General features: G+C 40.4%; 2 protein-coding genes across 2 annotated transcripts; one reads left to right on the plus strand and one right to left on the minus strand.

Moving 5' to 3' along the window:
• The first annotated feature begins 680 nt into the window (after positions 1-680).
• Positions 681-9,224, plus strand: LOC308090219 (long-chain fatty acid transport protein 2-like). Its single transcript, XM_080435280.1, has 10 exons — positions 681-1,231; positions 2,662-2,871; positions 3,648-3,806; positions 4,187-4,311; positions 4,541-4,735; positions 5,781-5,871; positions 6,075-6,273; positions 7,105-7,202; positions 7,416-7,546; positions 7,662-9,224. The coding sequence occupies exons 1-10, from the start codon at positions 754-756 to the stop codon at positions 7,833-7,835; spliced, it is 1,860 nt and encodes a 619-aa protein (XP_080291406.1). The 5' UTR covers positions 681-753; the 3' UTR covers positions 7,836-9,224.
• Positions 9,225-10,075: 851 nt separating this feature from the next.
• On the minus strand, positions 10,076-15,846 carry hdc (histidine decarboxylase). Its single transcript, XM_080430214.1, has 11 exons — positions 15,679-15,846; positions 15,316-15,429; positions 15,068-15,190; positions 13,792-13,929; positions 13,393-13,536; positions 12,803-12,869; positions 12,482-12,644; positions 11,575-11,665; positions 11,381-11,479; positions 11,091-11,192; positions 10,076-10,992 (listed from the first exon to the last, which is right to left on the minus strand). Exons 1-11 carry the CDS (start codon positions 15,841-15,843, stop codon positions 10,201-10,203), a joined length of 1,998 nt encoding a protein of 665 aa, XP_080286340.1. The 5' UTR covers positions 15,844-15,846; the 3' UTR covers positions 10,076-10,200.
• Between the last annotated feature and the right edge of the window lie 5,344 nt (positions 15,847-21,190).

A 21,190-nucleotide genomic window follows, 5' to 3' on the forward strand; every position in this document is an offset into this window, starting at 1 on the left:
TGTTGTGCTGTAGTGTACACGCCCGGAGCAGGCATTGGCTGAGACTGTTGTGCTTCAGTCGCAGCGTAGCATGCACAAAGGTCGTACAGTAGTGTTGCCAGATTGTGGGAAAGAAATAAGCAACTAGGCCCAAAAGAAGTGACTACAGGCCCTGACCTCAGTGACCTGACTTTGGCAATTTGAAAATAGCTGACCTACAAGCTCACAAGTTGTGAGCTTTGAAAATAGCAGATCTTGTGAGTCACAACGCGTCGCAAGATCTGCTATTTTCAAAGAAAAATATTGGGGGAAAAAGTGAAAATTATATTTGCAAATCAACAAAATATTAAATATGGTATTATATATAATATATGGTGTATGGGGTCAATCCGGGGTCTCTGGCACAAAATAGTTTCAGAAGGTTGGGTCTGCACACAAATACATATATATTTGGTGGTGTTTGACATGAAAATGTTTGAGAAACACTGGTTTAAACATTAGGAAACAAGCCCAACAAGCAACTACACTTTAGAAATTAGCCCAAAAAACCGCAACCCGCGCAACGGCGCAACTACCAATATTTACAAGGCAATAAGCAACTTTACAGAAAAACAAGACCACAGTCGCTTATAATAAGCAGACATGGCAACACTGGTCTGGTCGCACAGCGTTCGTTTACATTGGACAGGTTAAAGTAGGAACGTGCGCTGTGTGGGTGCCCTTGTGTGAAGGTTCGATCTGCTCCTGTCCAGATTCATGTTGTAATATACCAGTATGTATATTATTCTATACACCATACTCGCCGGTTTGGCAATTTTGCCATTATTACTTTACATGAGGAATCCTTACTTTTTCAAAGACCTGCGCTACGCCATGACCGGACTTCACATCGGCATCCGAATGTCCCGTTACACGAGAGGCAAGCGGTTCTACAGCGTTCTGGATTGTTTCCTCGATAAAGTGGCGAAGCATCCCGACAAACCTTTCATTGTCTTTGAGAAGAGCAGCTACACGTACAGAGAAACTGACCATCAGAGCAACAAAGTTGCCAGGGCTCTGTCCGATCACGCCAACGTGAAGCCAGGTGACACCGTGGCTCTGTTCCTGGGCAATGAGCCCATGTATGTATGGATGTGGCTGGCTCTGTCCAAGCTGGGATGCACGGCTGCTCTCCTCAACCACAACATCAGATCCAAGTCCTTGTTGCACTGTTTCTCCTGCTGTGATGCAAAGGTGCTGGTCGCTGGTGCTGGTAAGCTGATATACATGGTCAATATATGTCTTTTCAAAAATGTGTAGTACCATGGCCATAGGCGATGTTTGCCTCTGCCAGCAGGGGCAAAGGAAAGTTAGGAAACATTATATGTGTATTATGCAACATACATGTTTATCATATGTGACATATTCGATATTGGCCGTCTTCATTATGTCTCTCGTGTTGCCACCTTTCAGAAATTTAAATAAGGGACACTTCTTACGCGGCCAGCCCTCCAAACCCCTGAAATGCATAGAAATCTAAATGAAATCTATAAAAAAAAATATATATAGGGCCTATATAACACACAATAATACAAACACAAAATATTTTCAAAATTTCAAATGCAGAAGCACAAGACATTTGCCTTTGTCTGTGTCATTTTATCTCACCATGTCACTTTTTGCACTTTTGTAAACTTTTGCATCCAAAGAGCCTCAATGTTGATTTTTCAGTGTGTGAGCCTTTTTGTTGTTTATGGACTTTCATGCTGGCCTCTCTCACCTGTCTTCAGCCCTATAAGCCTTGAGTTTAGAGCGCAAACTTCCCTACCTCTTTAACTCCTTTGCCATGCCATAACGTGCCATCATGCCATATCAATGCCATATAAATAGGTTATCTATTGGTCTCAAGGTATTACAGAATGCAGTGTTAACTGTAACATGAAGGGCTTTTATTTCATGCCAACTTCATAAGATATTTGTAACAAGGAATCCATCAAGGCAGACTATGAAACTAGTAATCCTTTTTTCCCCTCACTGTTTAAACTAGATGAAAAAAATCCAGGGTTAAAATTAAGTTGTGCAACACATCTCTGATTAATTATAAACCAGTTCAACTTCTATTTACAAACATTAACCAGGATGAATTTAATCGATGTTGGTGCAAACCCAACCCATCTCAATCTCATAAAAGGGACATCTAGATCATACATGGGCAACTGGAGGCCCCCACCTTCACTTTATGCGGCCCGCAGGTTAATATTCGGAATACTGATATATTATTGATTTCAGCTGTTACAATTCTCAACATGAAAACATGACCCGTTTTAATTACTTCAGTCTATAGTAGCTTAATGACTAGTATTAAAATTCTATTGTCTTTTTTATGTCCAATGCATTTGTATTGGAAGTAAATGCTTCTGAAATTAAATAAAAATGTTACTTTTCAGGATTCCAATAAAAAAAATAGCTACTTTTGTGTGACATAGAATGCCAAAGTACGGCATTAATTTTACGAAAAAAGCTAAAATACGGAGATAAGAGGTGTCTGCCCTCTGACAGTATATGCAATGTGGCCCTCCAGGAGTGAGTGTGGAAATATAGTGGCCCTCTCCATCATCAAAGTTGCCCACCCCTGATCTAGATAGTCAGGGGTCATGACCTGGGCTACCCAGACCTAAACCTTCCCCCTCTTTAACTTTTCAGAGTTGCGGGGTGCTGTGGAGGAGGTGTTGCCCACCTTACAGGAGCAGGGCGTCCGTGTCTTTATTCTCAGTGAGGACTGTGATACGGAGGGCATAGAGAGTCTGTCCGACAAGATCCAGCAGGCCTCTGACCAGCCTTTGTCCCCTCAGCTCAGGTCAAATGTTGGTATGAAGAGTGCTGCACTGTATATCTACACCTCAGGCACCACTGGTAAGCCCGCCTTGCTCCTGTGAAATCTTTCTGCACTTCTGATTTCCATAGATTTTAATCGTAATGAGTTTTTTTTTTTCAACAATATGTTTATTTATTTTCTTTTACACACAATACAACAACATTATAATACAATGAAAAGAATCGTAATGAGTTTTTAGTACTTTTGCTTGCATGCTGTGCCTTCAAGCTCTATGTGTGTGTGATGTATATTTGAGTTAGGTAAATAAATAAATACAGATGTGTAAATTTATATTTGATCGACTGTACATTATTGATTATAGTCCTACTATTTGCACATACTGTACTGTATTACCGTTGATTGTACATATTTGATACATATTCCTGTTGATTCTCTGCGTACTGTATACCTTCTTTTAAAAGACAAACAACACCAGAGCAGCGGACTGTTTGATGAATGGCAAGCATCTGAAGTGTCTCAAAGCCAGAGGCAAAAACAAAAAAAATGCATTCAATATGTAAACATCCCTCTGTAGTTTTTTTCTATTCTGTCTTTTTATTTTCCTTATTACATCCAGTATTATCATTGTTATTATCTTGTATTGTTGTACAACAATACAAGATATACACTTAGCACAGTGTTCCGGAACATGTCACACCAACATTTCGCTGCTTGTACCTGTAACAGTGACACATTATTAGCTGTTAACTGTATTTTACCATACCTATACCTTCACCCATACAGTACCTGTATGTGTTTCATCCTTACTGCGGTGCCCTCAGGTTCGGTAACGGTTTATCTATCTATCTTGTAGGTCTCCCCAAGGCTGCTGTAATTAACCATCAGAGGATGTGGTTGGCAACCTTTCTCCAAGATATTGCTGGAGTCAGCTCGGATGATATCATTTACGTTTATCTGCCCCTCTACCACAGCTCTGGCTTTCTCATGGGGCTCTGTGGAGCCATACAACACGGTACAGAATCTAGCACACATACAGTAGAGTAGATATCATCCATAATATATCAAATATATAATGTATCTCACATTTATAAATCCAAAGAGTCTTCATTCTACCCACATGGTAACGTTTTGTTGAGCACTGTAAGTACGTTTCGTAATCACATGGTTGTCATTGTTGCGATTGAGTAGATAATGTTTTGTTCAATAAAGGGCAAATAGGTGGGTATAATCTCCGACTTATTTCTCCGACTTATTTACATTGTTTGTAGTTCAAACCTTTTTTTAAAAGCATTTTTAACTGCCGTTATTAGTGAAATGAGTGAGCAGTATTCACCTACAGTTTTAAAGCATAACATGCTGGTGAAATAGGCTTATATATCCCTTTATTTCTAGGAATCACCATTGTTTTGAGACGTAAATTCTCTGCCTCACAATTCTGGGATGACTGTAGGAAGAACAATGTGACTGTGATCCAGTACATAGGAGAGATTATGCGCTACCTCTGCAACACACCAAAGGTGAGCTACTTCTTTGCCTTCAATAAACTGACACATATTCACAAATAGTGTTTAGTTAGCCATAATGTGTTGTACAACATTTTGGTTGACATTGATTCATATAAAAATGCTATTGAGAGACAGCACCATATACAGTACAGAAATCTATAGTGGATATTATAGAAAAGTTTGATATTTGAAGTTGATTTTCCTCTTCTGTTTTCTATGCTTCCTGTTGGACTGTGTTCAGAAAGATAATGACGGAGATCATAAAGTGAGGCTGGCTGTGGGTAATGGGATAAGAGCTGATACCTGGGCAGAGTTTCTGGAGCGTTTTGGGAACATTCGTGTCTGTGAATGTTATGGAGCGACAGAAGGAAACATTGGCTTTGTCAACTACGTCGGAAAACTCGGTGCTATTGGCAGGGAGAATTTCCTCCACAAAGTAAGTGAGAAGATTTTGTTCAAATATACAGCAAAGTCCTCAGTGTTGATTAACTCTGAGGGTGTAAAAATGGAACCAAATGAACCCTCTCAGAGTTAAATGAACACTCAGGATATTACAGTGTAAGCATTACAATTAATTCAGCTTTGTATGAACACTTTGCATTAGAAATGGGATTTAGGCGTAGCAGGCACTTAGGCTTCAGTGAAGCCTGACCGGGTGTCGCGGGTTCGAATCCCGATCCCGACGACCTTTGCTGCGTGTCACTCCCCGTCTCTCTCCCCATTTCCTGTCGATATATACTATCAATAAAGGCAGAAAAAGACAAAGAAATATCTTTTATTTTGAAAGAAATGCAATTTAGTTGAATAATTTCAATTGCATTAAGTAAATATCTCACAAGAAGATAATGCACATGTATCATACTTTTTAAAATGTATCTACCTATACTATAGTACAATTCACCAGATCTGTGTGTCACTCTGTGGCCCGCATAACATCTGACCAAACGGTCTCAAACTTGCCGTGTGTGTCTCATGACCCTGAGGTGCGCAGTGCATGCCCTATGGCAATTTCGATGGACCAACGGTATCTGTCTGACCGCGGGGGTCTAGAGAATGCGGAAATCCTTGTGTTTGGGAGATTGTATGTATCGGCTTCCCTGATTGCCCAAACCGACCTGTCGGCTTAACTGATTGTCCGAGCTGCGTGTTAACGTTTGTGCCTCGTAGCCAATGTAAGTGACATCGTATGCAATGCAACAGAAAATGGGCAAAAGCCATAATATGGAAGAATGTCTTAGAAGAATGGCAGTAATGTTGGGACGGAGGATGAGAAGGAAAGCATCTATATCAAAATAAAAGTGGGTGAGAACAGAGGGCACAGTATGGGAAGTAGGAGAGTGGAGGTCATCATAACATGTATGAGGACCATGTATTCCTCACTTGCATTATTCACCACATGCATGGCCCCCCAGTAGGCCGGAACCGAATGGGCCGGAAGGGGGCGTCGTTCTAGTCTATTTAATTATCTCTTTATGTTTCAGGCTGCGGCTCCGTATGCCCTTATAAGGTATGACACAGAGAGGGAGGAAGCCGTCAGGAACTCCGGAGGGTTCTGTATAGAAGTCCCCAGAGGTGAAATAAAACAAATCCTAAGTATTAATTTAACTCTGAGAGTGTACAAATGTAACCAAATGGTTACATTTGTACACTTTTGGAGTTACAAATGGATAAATTAACGCTGAGGATTTTCCTGTGTAACTTACATTTCAAGATTGGTGCAAATATGTTTGCTTTTGGCTTGTTTTGATTATTTATTTATTTATTTTTATTGAAAGGAGAGACTGGTTTGTTGGTTTGTAAGATTGGAGCGAGATCACCCTTCAGCGGTTATGCTAAGAACAAGAACCAGACGGAGAAGAAGAAGCTACAGGATGTCTTCACCAAAGGAGACCTCTTCTTTAACAGTGGAGACCTCCTGAAGATAGACCATGAGGGATTTGTCTACTTCCAAGACCGCATTGGAGACACCTTCCGGTCAGTGGATTAAGGGATTTATCATTTTCAACTAGAAAACAAAAACACATTGTGTCACACTTTTAGGCGCAAAAGCTGCAATCTGTAAATGCTTTAGTTAATAGAATGTTATTTTAACCAATCTGTATCGTAGACTAGAGTATGTTAATACAATATAACTAACTAAACTGCATTTTATTTGATTGATTGAATACGTAATTCAGTACCGTTACAAAAGCTATGCTAAAAAGATGACCAATGGCTTGTTTCCATTGTGGTCCTTTGTACTCCATTCATCAAGGATGAATGCAGTGGTTGTAATTGGTCTCCCTGCTCTTCCATTTGAGACATTTAGATCCTGTTTGTCATGTAGGACCACTACTGGTTGACAAGAGGTATTGCATGAAAGTCAAATGGAAACAACTCGCCTCCCTAAATATGCTGTTCATTATAGTGCAACAGTTACAATTTCAGTGCTTGCACCAGGGACCCAGGTTTGAATTCTGGGTAATGGGCCATCCACACCAAGCACTATAACGATAAATATATCGTCATAGTTATAGTGTGTGTGTGAACTCAGCCATGCGCTAGAATCAGAATGTTTACAGTTAGTCTTTATAGTTATTGTTACAGTTACAGCGCTTGGTGTGGACGGCCCATAAGACACGAAAGTTATGTATTGCAGCTTTACGCAAATCTCTCGTTTTTTGGGAGTTTCATAATACCTACTGAAATAAAAGTTGTACTGTTGGGTAGAATTTTTATTATGATTGCACAGTGTTCTCATTGTTAAATTATAAACTTCAGCGCAGATTCAGAATATTATATATCCTCTGGCTACTGTTAGCACAGGTGGAAAGGGGAGAATGTGGCAACCACAGAGGTCGCTGATCACCTGATCACGGTGGATTGCATTGAGGAGGCCAATGTCTACGGTGTGATGGTGCCAGGTAGTACATTTATTATTTGATGAATTACGTTTCATAGCAGACATCTAAAAAACACATTTTCATGAACAAAGAAAAGCCAAAAGCCAAGGCATTCTGTCAGAGTTACGCGTAAAATACTTTTATAAAATTGGCTGTCAAGTTTGAACAGATAAAAAAGCTGGATATTTACAACCTGAGTTCTAAGCTCCCTGTGCTTTGACTTTAAACTGTTAGGACACGAGGGCAGAATAGGAATGGCAGCACTCAAGCTGAAAGAGGGCATGGAGTTTGACAGCACAGCTACCTACCAGCATGTCAAAACCTACCTTCCCAGTTATGCAAGGCCCTTCTTTATCCGCATACAGGTTAGTACTGCAGAAATAGGGTCCAGAAGTATAATATTCTTATATCATGCATTTCACTCAAAGATCAGTTCATACATTGTTATATTTGTTTGTTTGTTTGTTTATTTACTTGCAGGATTCAGTGGCAGTGACTGGGACTTTTAAACACACGAAAGTAAAGCTAAGTGAAGAGGGCTTCAACCCAACTGTTGTCAACGATCCCTTGTTCTACATAGAAGATAATAAGGGTTATGTCCCTATGACTGAAGAGATATTCAACTCTATCACAGAGGGAAAGATCCGGCTGTAAATGTCTGTAGTGGCACACTTTTGGTGTATAGTTTAATTACAATTGAAATTGTATTAACATCAAGGTTCAAGACCATGCAGATAGCTCTTTCATAAAATGTATGAATATTTTATGATGACGCAGTATTTCAAGAACTTGTTTTTAATTCAAGAGTGAAATAAAAAAAATATTGCACAAATTAGATTTTCATCACAAATCACACGATTCTTGTCACTAAATTGTGACATCCGTAGGATAATTAGGATTTCTTTTTCATATTTTAGTGGAATGATAAATATTCCATCTGTCAAAAACCAACACTACTTTTGCTCTATGTGAGCACATACACATGATATACAGTCTTGGCAAATATCTTTATTATCAATTGCTGAATTCTGGTGTGTGTGTATAGAGGCCTGTGTACTGTGACCATTTCAAGACAATGAAGGTGATCACTGCTGACAGGTTCCGCTCCCTGACGCTTTCCAGTATCCTCCTCGGAGCCACTATCTGCCCAACTATTGTGCACTCAGGGCAGGTAAGCCATTTGGCGAGGTTGTCAGCACAGGGTCTAAAACGGGTGTGAGGCAGTTGAGGATCATCTGGTTAGCAATCTTGGCGACCAGTGAGCTCAAGCTGATGCACCAGTAGTGGCCCCAGTAGAATGCTACGAATGGCCTTGATGTAACATGGGAGGACCACATAAGAGCTGTATACCTCGGTTGCCGCGGTGGCTCACCTGCTAGAGCGCATACCATTAAGGCTCAGTCCTTGCGCACCCGGCCTGGGTTCGAATCTGACTCGAGGCCGTTTACTGCATGTCATTCCCATACTCTTTCCTAGTTTCCTGTCTCTCTTGCACTACGACTATCAATAAAGGTGGGAAAAGCCCTAAAACATATCGTAGAAAAAAATTAAACGTGGACGTGTGTGTGTGTGTGGGCCTCCTGCGGTTCACGTGGTCAGGGAGCGAAGGATGAGGCTGCACTGGCAGGCACCTGGACAGATGGTGAGCGAACTGACACTCTGGGAGCCAACTAAAGGCACAGCTATAAGAGGGGATGGAGGTGTACCACCTATCTAGATAAACTGCACTGTGACAACAGAGCTAGCAACACTGCAGCTTCAGACCCTGACGCTGGATAGGAGGATCTATACTAGCTAGGATGGGTGTAGGCTAGTCTGCACCATCACGTCACATCTAGTGCTGCAATATAATTGTTATTCCGTGTCTGTTTTATTTTGGTTTATTCTCATTCTTTCTATTTTCTTAACTTTTAATAACTATGTTTAATTGAATTCAAATGTCCTCTTGTAAATGTGTTTCTTTTGCATGTTGTCGTAAGGTTTTGTGTAAAGTCCTTTGAATTGCCCTGTTGGTGAAATGTGCAATGCGAATAAACTATTACTTTTGCCCAAGCAGCTTGAGGGTACAGTATTTTACTAATATGTGGTAATTAAACAAAGCTGATTCTGACAATATAGAACACAAAACCCAGTACAGTTTTTTAAATATATAAAAAAAAATATTTTGCAATTTTTATTAGGATCCGCATCTTTAAATTGTAAAATCATCAGGAAGTTGACGTTTGTGAATAAAAAGAACTACTGGGTTTTGTGATGTTCTATATTGTCTGAATCAGCTTTGTTTGTGTTTGTTTATGGGCTAAAAGAGTGACTTTGAGAGCTGTTTCACCGTGAATAATGGTATCATGGCAAGTTAACTACACCAGTGGTTCCCAAACGTTTTAGCTCAAGACCCAAAAGATGCTTCCGGGACCCAAACTAGTGAAAATAGCAGATCTACAAGCTCACAACGTGTCGCTTCGGGCCGCGTTGTGAGCTTGTAGATTGGCTATTTTCATTACGTCTTCTAATCTATGGAATTTCTTTGATTTTATTTATTTATTCATGAAATCACTTTGAAAAATCATTGAATTCGTTTTTAATTAATGAACATTTTAGCTTTTTTTTGGGGCATGTTTTTTGAAAATGTTTTGAAATAATTATTAAAAACAAAATGTAGGAAACAAAAACTAAAGGGACCCACAAAAAACTGCGACCCACGAATGGGTCCCAACCAAGTGTGACATACTGATGACAAGGATGACATACTGTATATTTCAAGATCTTTTTTATTTGTATTCACACACTTTATCACAAATCGCATGCTTCCTTGTATACCTTGACATCAGTAGGATTATTTCCTTTTATTATTGCAGTGGAATAATAATGACCAGTTTGCCAAAAACCAACACTGCTTTTGCTCTAGGTGAACTGATATATTGGCATTGACACTGATATATTGGCAAATATCTTTATTATCAATTGCTGAATTCTGGCCTGTATAATGTGACCTTTCCTTTTGGGCTAATTGTGAAAGAAATCATTCCAGAAACTCGGGTACAGTGGAGGCTTCCAGTGGAGTAGTGGAGGTAGCCGTATTGGCCACAGGAGAAGACATACAGCTAGGCCTTCTGCAGTTGGAGGAGTGTTTAGTAGCAATCTGCGAACCCCTCACTGGGCAGCACAGCTGACATCTATCACATAGCACCAACTGGTTGCAGAAGCTGGGTGCACTGTTGAGCTTTGTAAGCTTTTTTAGGACCTGCTTACCCAGAACATTTGAGGGCATCTCTGGAATCTTAAATAGGGGGCCTGCCCCTGCAAGTGAATGCAAAGGCCTTGCCTTGGCATTCCCCACAGTTTGGACAACTGCTGGATCAAAGTCATAGCCAGACAGGGGCCCGATATTGTTGTACGGCAAAGGTTCACTGTTGCAGCTAAGTGAACGCATCGGTCTTGTCGGCCTAGTCCAAGCCTTGTCAATCCACAGCTCCACTTGCACCTTGTCGAGACTGGAGCCAGGACACACTCTCTCTGATTTTGGGCCATCTTTGGCTGTGTTGTCACTGCCAGATCTTGAAAGCTCTCTTGTTCCCTCACTTTCCCCTACCGTTGGTTCCTCTGCGTCAGAGAGAGGTTCCATCTCTGCCAGCAGATTGGTGGCTGTTTTGGAGATGATGTCCCAGTCCTTGAGGATGTCATCAGTTGTGGTGAACTGTGATGTCACCGTAAATCGTATGATGCGTTTAGTGTGAAGGTCTGCAGGGATGAGGTACATGGTGCCAGACCGTGTGAGTCTCCTCAATAACTCTTGGGTCAAGTCATTTCCCCCCTGCAGAGAATTATTACTTTATATATTAATATGCCAAGTTTCATGCAAAGTCGGAGGAGTTATAAGGAAAAGATGCATGCAGGGCGAGTGCTAAATACCTTAAGGCAAAAGACCACAAGGCCAAGGTGTCTTTCAGCAGGAACCTCAAAATTAGGATCTTTTCTAATGTGGGATTCTAGGAGCTTTGCCATCTCAATTCCCTAATTGGATGGGGAAAAAATGTTAAAACATTAGTACCAAAAAACTAAACAAAACAAAACAACATACAAGCCGCTGTTTGGGTCTTGTTTGTATCTGCAGTCAATTTAATGTATCTATATTTCTATATCTCTATATTTAATTTCACCAGACCCCACAGAAAATGTACAAAGAACGGAATGCCACTTGCATGTCTGATGTGAGCCTGGATGTTTGTCAGTCCGAAGGAACGCATCATAAACCACAGCTTCAGAGAACGGAAACGGCGACTAAGGGGAATCTGCCAGTGCTGGACAGAAGAACAATAAGGTGTCACATTACAAACGGACACACTGAGATGGCTGAATCTTCAAATGGATGGAAGCAAGCAGATGGAAATCATACCATAAAGTCAGTGGCTGCCTGTGAGTTTTCATGTCTGAGGTAGACAGGGTCAACACTAAAGGTCTGCTGGAGTTTATATTTGTCCTTGACCCTGTAGCAACAAGAAAGATCCACGTCTTCATCAATAATAGCTTTTCAAACTAAGCCCTAATTGAATAAAGTCTACTTTTAGGCCTTGGCTCTTTAAGATTATGTGTCCACTACACAGGAAAAGCGTTTTACAGTATCTCAGAGAATGTCATAATTAAGCGGGAATTAAACCCTAATCCGATTTTGGATTTTGTTTACCTGTACAGTTTAAAAACTACAGAAGGTAATATGGCAGGCTGACTTGACTTTAGTAAACTTATATAAGCAACATAGCTGCAGCAAACATGATTGATAATTGGTGTGTTAGGAATTGTGTGTGCCAATGTGCAAGCATCGACATTACTGTTGACTACTGTCAATGCTTGCCCATTGGCACACCTAAATCTTTCACATTTATTATTACTTTTAGTAGCTCTAACTGTGTTGCTTACATCACAGTGTACTAGGTCAGTCTGCCATGTTCAATCAAGAGAATCAAGAGGGATTTACAGTAAATGTCACTTAGAGGACAGGTACAAGCAGTGAAACATTGGTGGGCCATATGTTCCACAGAATAACAATACAATATATCAATAACAAGATTATAATAAAAAAGCGAAAGAAAGTATACTCGATGAGATAAAAATACCTAATTAAGTATGTTCTTACTCATCAGTAGTTTTGAACGTATACAGGAAAGCACACTACAAAATTGGGAACGGTTTTATTCCCCTAGTAATTAAATGTCATGAACTGTCGTCAGGATTTTCCTGTTACTATGCATATTTAGTTTACGTATATATAGTATTATCCTACATAAGTAAGAGGTAATGCACACCAGAAGGCCGTGCAGTCGAAGTGGACCATCATCCACTTGGACGGATTGAAGACGAAGGACTGTGCAAATTCAACGCCTTCCAGCGACCAGCGCTGCTCGGGGCAGAAGTAGGCAGAGCCAGCATACGCAGCATCAACATGGAGCCACAGACCCTCCTCTGCACCTGTCAACCACAACACACAGCTGAATCTAGACAAAGAATGAATTCAAACTCTAAAATAATCAATACATAAATGAAACATTGGACCTTAAAATATTTATTGCAATGTTAATGAAGAGGTTAACTGGTAAATATATGAACACGTTTACAAATTGACTTACACACTGGCCCCAGTTCAGTTAGCTTATCAAAGGCACATACTCCTGTAGTTCCCAAAGTGGCACACAGCTGGAAAACGGATACAAAAAGAGATACTTTCTTAAACTCTTAAAATGACTTCAAATCTGATTCTCAATCTTTAAATGTAAACCATTAAAACCGGGAAAGGAGGTGTCATTTTAGATTATAGCGTTGGCTATTCAAAAATAACAGATGTACAAGCTCACAGCATGTTACTTCGTGCCGCGCTGCGACCTTGTACAGCTGCTGTTTTTTAACATTTAAAAAAAAATGTTGAAAGTGTCTGAACATTTTTGAATAATTTTGAAAACAATTTATCACAAATCTTCTCTTCTGGGCGTCCCTGGCACAAAAATTTCAGATAGGGGGCCCGTGGCCAAATATATATCAATTTGGGGAACCTTGACATGAAAGGGTTTGCGAACTACTGATTTAGAAGTAGTCATTCCCTTTCAAATCTTTTTTTTAAATATATATATTTAAAAGAAAAAAATGCACAATCAGCCTCAGGTCTTAATGGCTCAAAGGCATGTTTGAGTTCCTGTTCTAGTTTCTAGCAGCGTGTGCCTACCATGAAAGGAACCAGGCCCATGCTCCTGTCCTCCTCAATGGCTTGTTTCAGAGTTTCCCCTCTCAGAGAACAGTTTTCATCGGTAGGCAGAAACCTGATCTTCACCAGGGAGATCAGTCCTGCTTTCTCAACCGAGGAATGGGCCTGGGAGGCACAGTGCCACACGGCATCATTCATTTAATCATGAGATTGCAGTGGTAGTTATAAAATAATAACACATTTGAACAATGCATTTCAAACATTTACACTGTTTGAATACGTAATACATGTACTATGTAATTATAACACTGTAATAACTTACTATATGTAAGTGAAAGGAAAAGCACAGTATCCATTGTTACTTTCTTAATGAGAACGGGCTCTTTTAAGCGTGCATCAGAATGAGTGACTCTCCCTGACCTGGTCTGAAGCGTAGGCCACCAGTCTGGAATTGAGGACGACGTCGTCTACTTCCTGGTTCAGTTGTGTCTGTAGCTGAAGGATCATGTCCTTCCTGGCTGCCAGCAGAGCCACCAGGGTGCTCTCGCTCACTGTGCTCTGACAGGAGAGAGGGTGAAACGGAAAGGCAAGTGCAAAATCAACAGAATTGTTCAAACAAAACCGAGATCAGTGCCATCCACTGAGATACATCACACTTTTTTGCATGCACTTTTGATGGAGTATTGTACTCAACTATATTTGAGTATTTTAGTAACCCTGATGAAGGCATTGTTGCCTTCATCAGGTGTATGTTTTATTCTTGCCACATATTAGCCAGGCTATTAAAGGCTTTTAAAAGAGTGCCTTGGTCTCTTCCCTTTTTTGCCAATCAATTTTGTCACCCATTTGTACCAAAGAACATGTTGTTGTTTTTACTCTGCCAAACAGATGCACTCCTTTCTCTCTTTCTTCTACATTTGGAAAGGCTTACAAAGAACTACAGAGTATCCTACAAATATAGGCTAATATATATTGTGTCGCAAGAGTGGATACGGCATTTAAGTTAGCTTTTAACCACTTTTGTTCACCTTTTTTCCCCTGGAAGTCAATCTTTGAGAAAGCTTTTTTTTTATAAAGAAAAGATGCTTACGAGAGCATCATTGAATTGGAGAGGGATTGGTTGGTTGGTAGGACATATTCATATTGAAATGGTTATGGTCCGGATGACATATTGGCCCTTCCACAATGACCACAAGTAACTTTGTTACTTGTGGTCACTCAGAGTACTGAGTCACTCAGAGTAGTCCTCAAAATAACTACTTTTGTATAAAAAATAAATGATTGGAAATAACAGCACTCCAAAAGATAATGATTCACATATTTCAGGCTGCAAACCCGTTTTGATGCCCTGGTGAAGAAATCTAGCAAAAGAAAAAAAATCTAATCTGTCCTACAGACTTTTATCTTTGGAGTGCTATTTCCACTCATTCTTGCAGTTTTCTCATTATCTGTTCTTTTTTTTCCTTTTGTATGACTGTTGTAACTCCCTTGGTGACTACATTTCCCCCGTGGGATCAATAAAGGCATATCTATCTATCTTCTGGTATTTTCTATACTAATTATTGACTGTATCCGAGCACCCACAGCCAAGAAGAAGGTATCTGTTTTCAACACAAGTAATCTAACTTCTACTTGAGTGATATTTAAATCTAGTAACAATACTTATACTTGAGTAGGATACTGCAGTACTCTGTACCTGCAGTATGCCTCCTCCTCTGCCGTCAGGATGGTGATGCAGGAAGAAAGAAGGAAGCCCCAGGGCTTTACACAGCCAGTCCATAACATTCATCTCCAACTCTGTGCATGCTGGGCTGGAAGCCTGACCAAAACCATCATTATTCTTCATCACTTATACATAAACTGGTATTTTAACAACAGCATTTGGTTTTATGCAGCACATTGGGTACAGAGTATTAATATCACAAAATGGCTCCCATTAATTACCCAGGTGAATCCAATGCAGTTCATAGCATCGGCCAGCATGTCTCCCAGCATGGAGGGCCAGGACGTCAGGCTGGGGTAATAGGCATGCATGTGAGGGCTCTGCCAGTGAACCACCTGCAGAGCACTTAGATCAGAACAGTGCTTCTCAAACATTTTCAAAATTGTGTATTTGCCTACGGACCTCCTTTTGAAAATATTCACATATATATATATATATAATTTGCTTCTTTTTTGGGGGGGAAAGTATAAGATTAAGAATACGTATATTTTGATGCTATATAAACAAATCTAGCTGTGGACCCCCAAAGAATCCCCTCAAGGACCCCTGGGGGTCCCCGGACACTGGATTCGCCAGGCACTTACCCCAGGCATGATGACTTTCTCAATGTCCTGGAAAATGCTTTCCCACTCCTCCGGTTCTGTAGGGGCGCAGTCAGGGATCAGCTCCCTCATGTAACCTGGCTTCACATCTGGAATCACCCTCCTCTCTCTGATGGAGCTGAGGTACTCTGTGATGTAGTCCACCATTTCTTTACCTGTTAGACAATAGACACAGTAACGACTAGTATTACATCAACTTGATTTGAACTTTAAAATCAATCATTAAAAACTTATGATGTAAGACCGATTCAATATAAAGGTATCAAAATATGAAATATAACCCAATATCACCTCTTCGATTGTATTCCTCGGCTTGCATTGTTGAGGCAAGGGAGCACTGTCCACAGAGAGGTGCTGACAAGTCGCTGTGTGACAAGTGGCTAGAGTGCTGTTGTATTCGGTGGGAGAGATCAGAGAGCTATATAGACCCTACTATGATGAACACGCCCTAAACCCAATGACGCAGATGGACCACTGAACAAATACCTCCATGTGGTCCTTCCATCTTCAGCGCCATGGGCCAAATCAAGCCACATCAATCTAAATATTTACTCTCATGGGGCACTGGTGGTGATGAGTTAAACACACAAACCCAGTCTCCATATTCTGAGGGTGAACATTCGGCGAAAATAGCAGACCTACAAGCTGTTGATCTGCTATTATAGTAGAGTGAAAATAGGAGGGGACCTAGTCACCTAGCACAGTGGTTCTCAACCTGTGGGTCGGGACCCACAGGGGGGTCCCCACATGATTTTTGGGAGGTCCCAGATGACAGTGAAGTGACAATTGAGGACGTTTAAGACTTAAAAAAGGGAGAAAAAAGTGAAGAAATGAAATGAAAAAGGCCATTATTGCATCAAAAGTAATCAACAAACTAAACTATAAAAACTGGTAAAACATGGGCCAAGTTGTCAAATAATATAAGAAAGAGGCAAAAGGTGGGAAAATAGCCCCAGGTGGGGGGGCCCCAGGTCAAATACGGTATGATTAATTTGGGGGGGTCGTGGCCTGAAAAGGTTGAGAACTACTGAGTCCTAGCATATAGCCCTGGGGTACTTCGGCCAACTAAGTAAGGGTTTAGGTGATTAATCACTGTTTTGTCAGTGTACATACAGTACATAGAGTAATGGTGAGTTGCTGAATTTGAGGGACAACATGCAGAAAAACTTCAACATTAACACAAGGTACATGTGTTAATGTTATGTAATTAGAAGTTAATCATGGGTGCCTGGAAAGGGTAATTCACACATTCATTTATTCAAGATTGCTGTAATTTCCTCTATTCACCTGTTTCCTAGGCTGTGTGTTTTCCACTTCCTGTCGGATTTCATTGGATATCATTAGTCATCTGACCAGTTTCATTGGATTTCATTGGATCAAATCGACAGGAAGTGGAAAACACACAGGAAGTGGAAAGCCTAGGAAACAGGTGAATACAGGAATTGACCAGTCGTCACTCAGGCGCTTGCAGCTGGTGCAAAATGCAGCTGCCCGCCTCCTCACAGAAAAGAAAAAATGTGATCACATCACCCCGGTTTTGGCCTCACTTCACTGTCTCCCTGTTCATTTTAGAATTCATTTTAAGCTTTTATTGCTTGTTTTAAGGCCCTCAACGGCCTGGTTCCTCCATACATTAATTTTTTCTTGATATTTTTCTCCCTGTATTGGTAGTCTAAGAAGGGAGATGGACAGGAAACAGACAGAGAGAGAGATGGGGAGTTATGAACGTGTACACTGGCACATCCCAATTAGAACATTGAGATCAATCTTTTTTTGGGGGGTCTTTTGTGGTTTATTTATTATTCTCAAATAATAGGGGGAGATAAGCGGGAGAGCAGGTAAGGTCAAGGTCAAGCATGTCAAAGAGAATATAAGAAAGATCAAGATATCGACATACAGTATACACACACACACACACACACGCACACGCACACACGCGCGCACACACACACACACACACACACACACACACACACACACACACACACACACACACACACACACACACACACACACACACACACACACACACACACACACACATACGCATAACATTAGACCAGCAGATCTGTACATGAGTTTAAGCATAAGGTGCAAAAGTGCACATTAGTAACACATAAACTGACACAAGGTGCAAAAGTGTACATTAGTAACACATTAGTAGGTCCACATGTCGGCAGGACCTGCCAGTGGGAACCACTAGTTTATTGGGTAATTAGGATTGAAAATAGTCGATCTACAAGCTCAAAACGCGTCGCGATGCAACACGCTGTGAGCTTGTAGATCTGCTATTTAAAAAAAAAATATCTAGGATATTGTGGGAGGCTATCTGAAAACCATAGGGGTATAAAGATGGGAGGTTTTACATGGCTTTCTTTCTGCTACTGCATTGCAAACGGTTCTGTATCTCGCAATCTTTAATAAAGATACAACTCTTTGCTTTAATCTATCGTTGTTTCGAGGCTTCTGTCAGACTCCTTTGCATTTCAATATCCAGCCTATCGACCCAGAAAAATTAACAACAAACTTAAAAAAGAAAAAAAACAATAGTACCTCTCTGCTCTATGAGCTTGCTAGACAAAGCAATGACACTGTCCACATAATTTAATACATTTAACAGTCACTGGTTTTCCCATTATCAAGTTGGCTGAATGTTTTACACAGCATGGCTTTGCTGGGCTATCTTTTACGTTTGCATTGGATGTTAGTTCTTTAACAAATAAATGGTATGAAAGAGAATACTATAAAATGAATGATGAATAAAATGTAATATGATGATGTGGGCAAAGCCGTCTATGTCATTGCTTATCGGTGCCTTTTAACCTCCAACAAAAGCTCAGGTAGCACCTGGACTGTTCACACTCTTTGGTATTTACTGTGTATTGTCCTGCTTCTCATCTTGTTCTCTATGCCATCAATGGATTTTGGATGAATGAATGGATTTTCATTTGACCAACAGGTTTCCCATAGAGTCTATGGGAAACCTGTTGGTCAAATGAAAATCCATTGATAATACAAACGGACTAAGCACACAGCAATGTCATACCACAGAAGCTAGGCAGTTTGAAAGACAATTATTTCAAATGATTATAACATCTGAATATTTTTTTGCATAATGTTTGAGGGGGCCAACTCATTAAAGAAAGATCTAATCAAGTGGATCTCACAATAGACATGGGAACAGCGTGGCTCTCATGTGGCCAGCCTGTGACGTCAGTCATCTACAGTGTCCATTCTACACAGTATGACCTCAGATGACATATCTATGTTTATCTCATCTCTCATGATTAACATGCACAGACCGCAAAGAAGGGAAATGAACTTGATTGTTCAGGGATAGTTGGACAGACTGATTGACTAGAGTCACGCACAGCAGGGTGGTTAACTACCATCAATCATCATTTTCTGAAGTACACAAACAAGCTGCTGGGCAAAGAGACCATGTAAGCAGGCTACAGACAAACAAACTAATGATTCAGGAACTGATCCGTAATCCGTTTCAGTTTGCATATACTGTAGGGCTGGGCGGGGTGTAAGGATGCCAACCATTTCGCTTTTATTCAAACACCAAGCAGTAAAAAAAAAAACTCTTGCCAAGCTCTTTGTCCATTTTTCATCAGCTTTCAACACCATTACACCCCACCTTTACACTCTAACCACTTTGGTGGTTGACACGATTCCTGCAAGTAAACAAAACACAAAGTTTGTTGCGTTCAGTCTGAACGTACCTGTGTCCTATACTTTATACTAGCCTGGTCACTTGACATTACTCTTTTTAACCACTAAATAGCTGCTTTGCTAGTGGCCATAAAGAAGCATTTATTATTTGATTGATTATTGAAAATGTAGCGGTTGTCTACATTGTAGCCTATCTTGCGCAGAAATGAATGGTTGACTATATATATGCCTTTAGTTGCTCACCCCCCTCTCTGGGTCACCTGCCTGCCGTTCTCCCATTCTGTATTTTATGGCTCATGACGTTTGTGAGGATAGAGTGGCTTTTAAATGGAACAATATTGATCTTGCACATTCTCTTATCTGATCACATATTTCCCATCAAATACATATATAAAAAATAAAGACTTAATCAATGTCAAGAGCTAAATAACACTTTCATGGGAGTCAGATATGTGAGGTGCAACATTCAATTCTGACAGGTGTAAGATATTATTTGAATATAAAAGCAGTTCTGGATCAGCAATGAAATACATAGGCTTTGATATCACAAACCTGTGCTTGAGCTTCCATTAGAGAGAAGTCATTTCACAATTACCTTAAAAACTGCTTTCATCAGGTACTGTTTCCTACCAAAACAGGGACATACGAGTACAATAGTCACATTGTACTTGGTCAGGAGCTTTTCAATATGAACAGTGACTTAAGTTGCATCTGACTTTTGATCTATGGGAAAGTAAATAGGGTTGGAAATTGTGGTCGAAAGCCCACATTTGATGACCGTTATGCTTATGAATAATGATAAGTAAGGAAAAACAGAAGAGCAAGTCTTCCACAGGTAACTGAGAATGTCAATGCAGGAGTCAGGACTGTCAAAACTGCATAGAGAGGGGTTTGCAGTACCTAACTACCCATTACAAATATGAATGCACATTTGAGAGTTCTGTGGTGAGAAAACCATTGGCACTGGTCTCTTGAAAAGGGTTTAATTATGGTCAGATAAGTCATCCTTCACCATATTCTCCACAAGTGGGCGAGTGCATGTGTGACATACAATTAGGCAAGACCGTGCTTTTTGCCCTCTTTTTTGGCTGGTGTTAATTTAATTGTATTTATTTTACTATGCAAATACATATAAGCACTAATCAGTTAAGTATACAGAATATAAATGAGTGGAGAAGATGATGAGAGCTCACCTGAAATGCACTCATTCATGGTGTTGATAGAAGGTGAATAATCTACAAATAGCTTGGCATGAGTTTTATTGCCTTCCAGGTGTTTATTTTATATTTTTTTATTTTTTTGTAACCCTATTTTTTACACCCAGTGCCAATTGTCTATGTAGTCCTGGGCACTACCTTCCCTCTGCCAACCTAGGGAGGCCAGGGCCGAGCTCATGCCTCCTTCAATGCATGAGAGCCAACTGACCTTCTTGTCACCTGACAGGGGAGAGTTTCCCTGGTTGGACGTAGCGCGTGGAAGGAACACGTTATTCCAACCAGTTCCCTTCCCCTCCATCAGGCGCCCCGGCTGGCCAGGGGGAGGCAGTATAGTGACCAGGATTACTGCATGTTTTTGTGAGGGTATTAACTACCCTGGTAGACACGGGGAGAACATGCAAACTCCACACAGAGTTTTCTTATTTTTTAAGTCATAAATTGTTTTAATGTACTGCCTGGCTTCAATCTCAATGAATGAGGGTTTGGAATTACTAAATTTGGATTTATAAATGAAATTGAGCTCGAATAATTATCAAATTAATTATGAATACCTCATTTTTATTCTTATTATTATCAAAGCCAAACAGTACATTTTGCCA

The sequence above is a fragment of the Gymnoscopelus braueri genome (genome assembly GCF_963280865.1).
Source record: "Gymnoscopelus braueri genome assembly, chromosome: 1".
NCBI lineage: Eukaryota > Metazoa > Chordata > Actinopteri > Myctophiformes > Myctophidae > Gymnoscopelus > Gymnoscopelus braueri.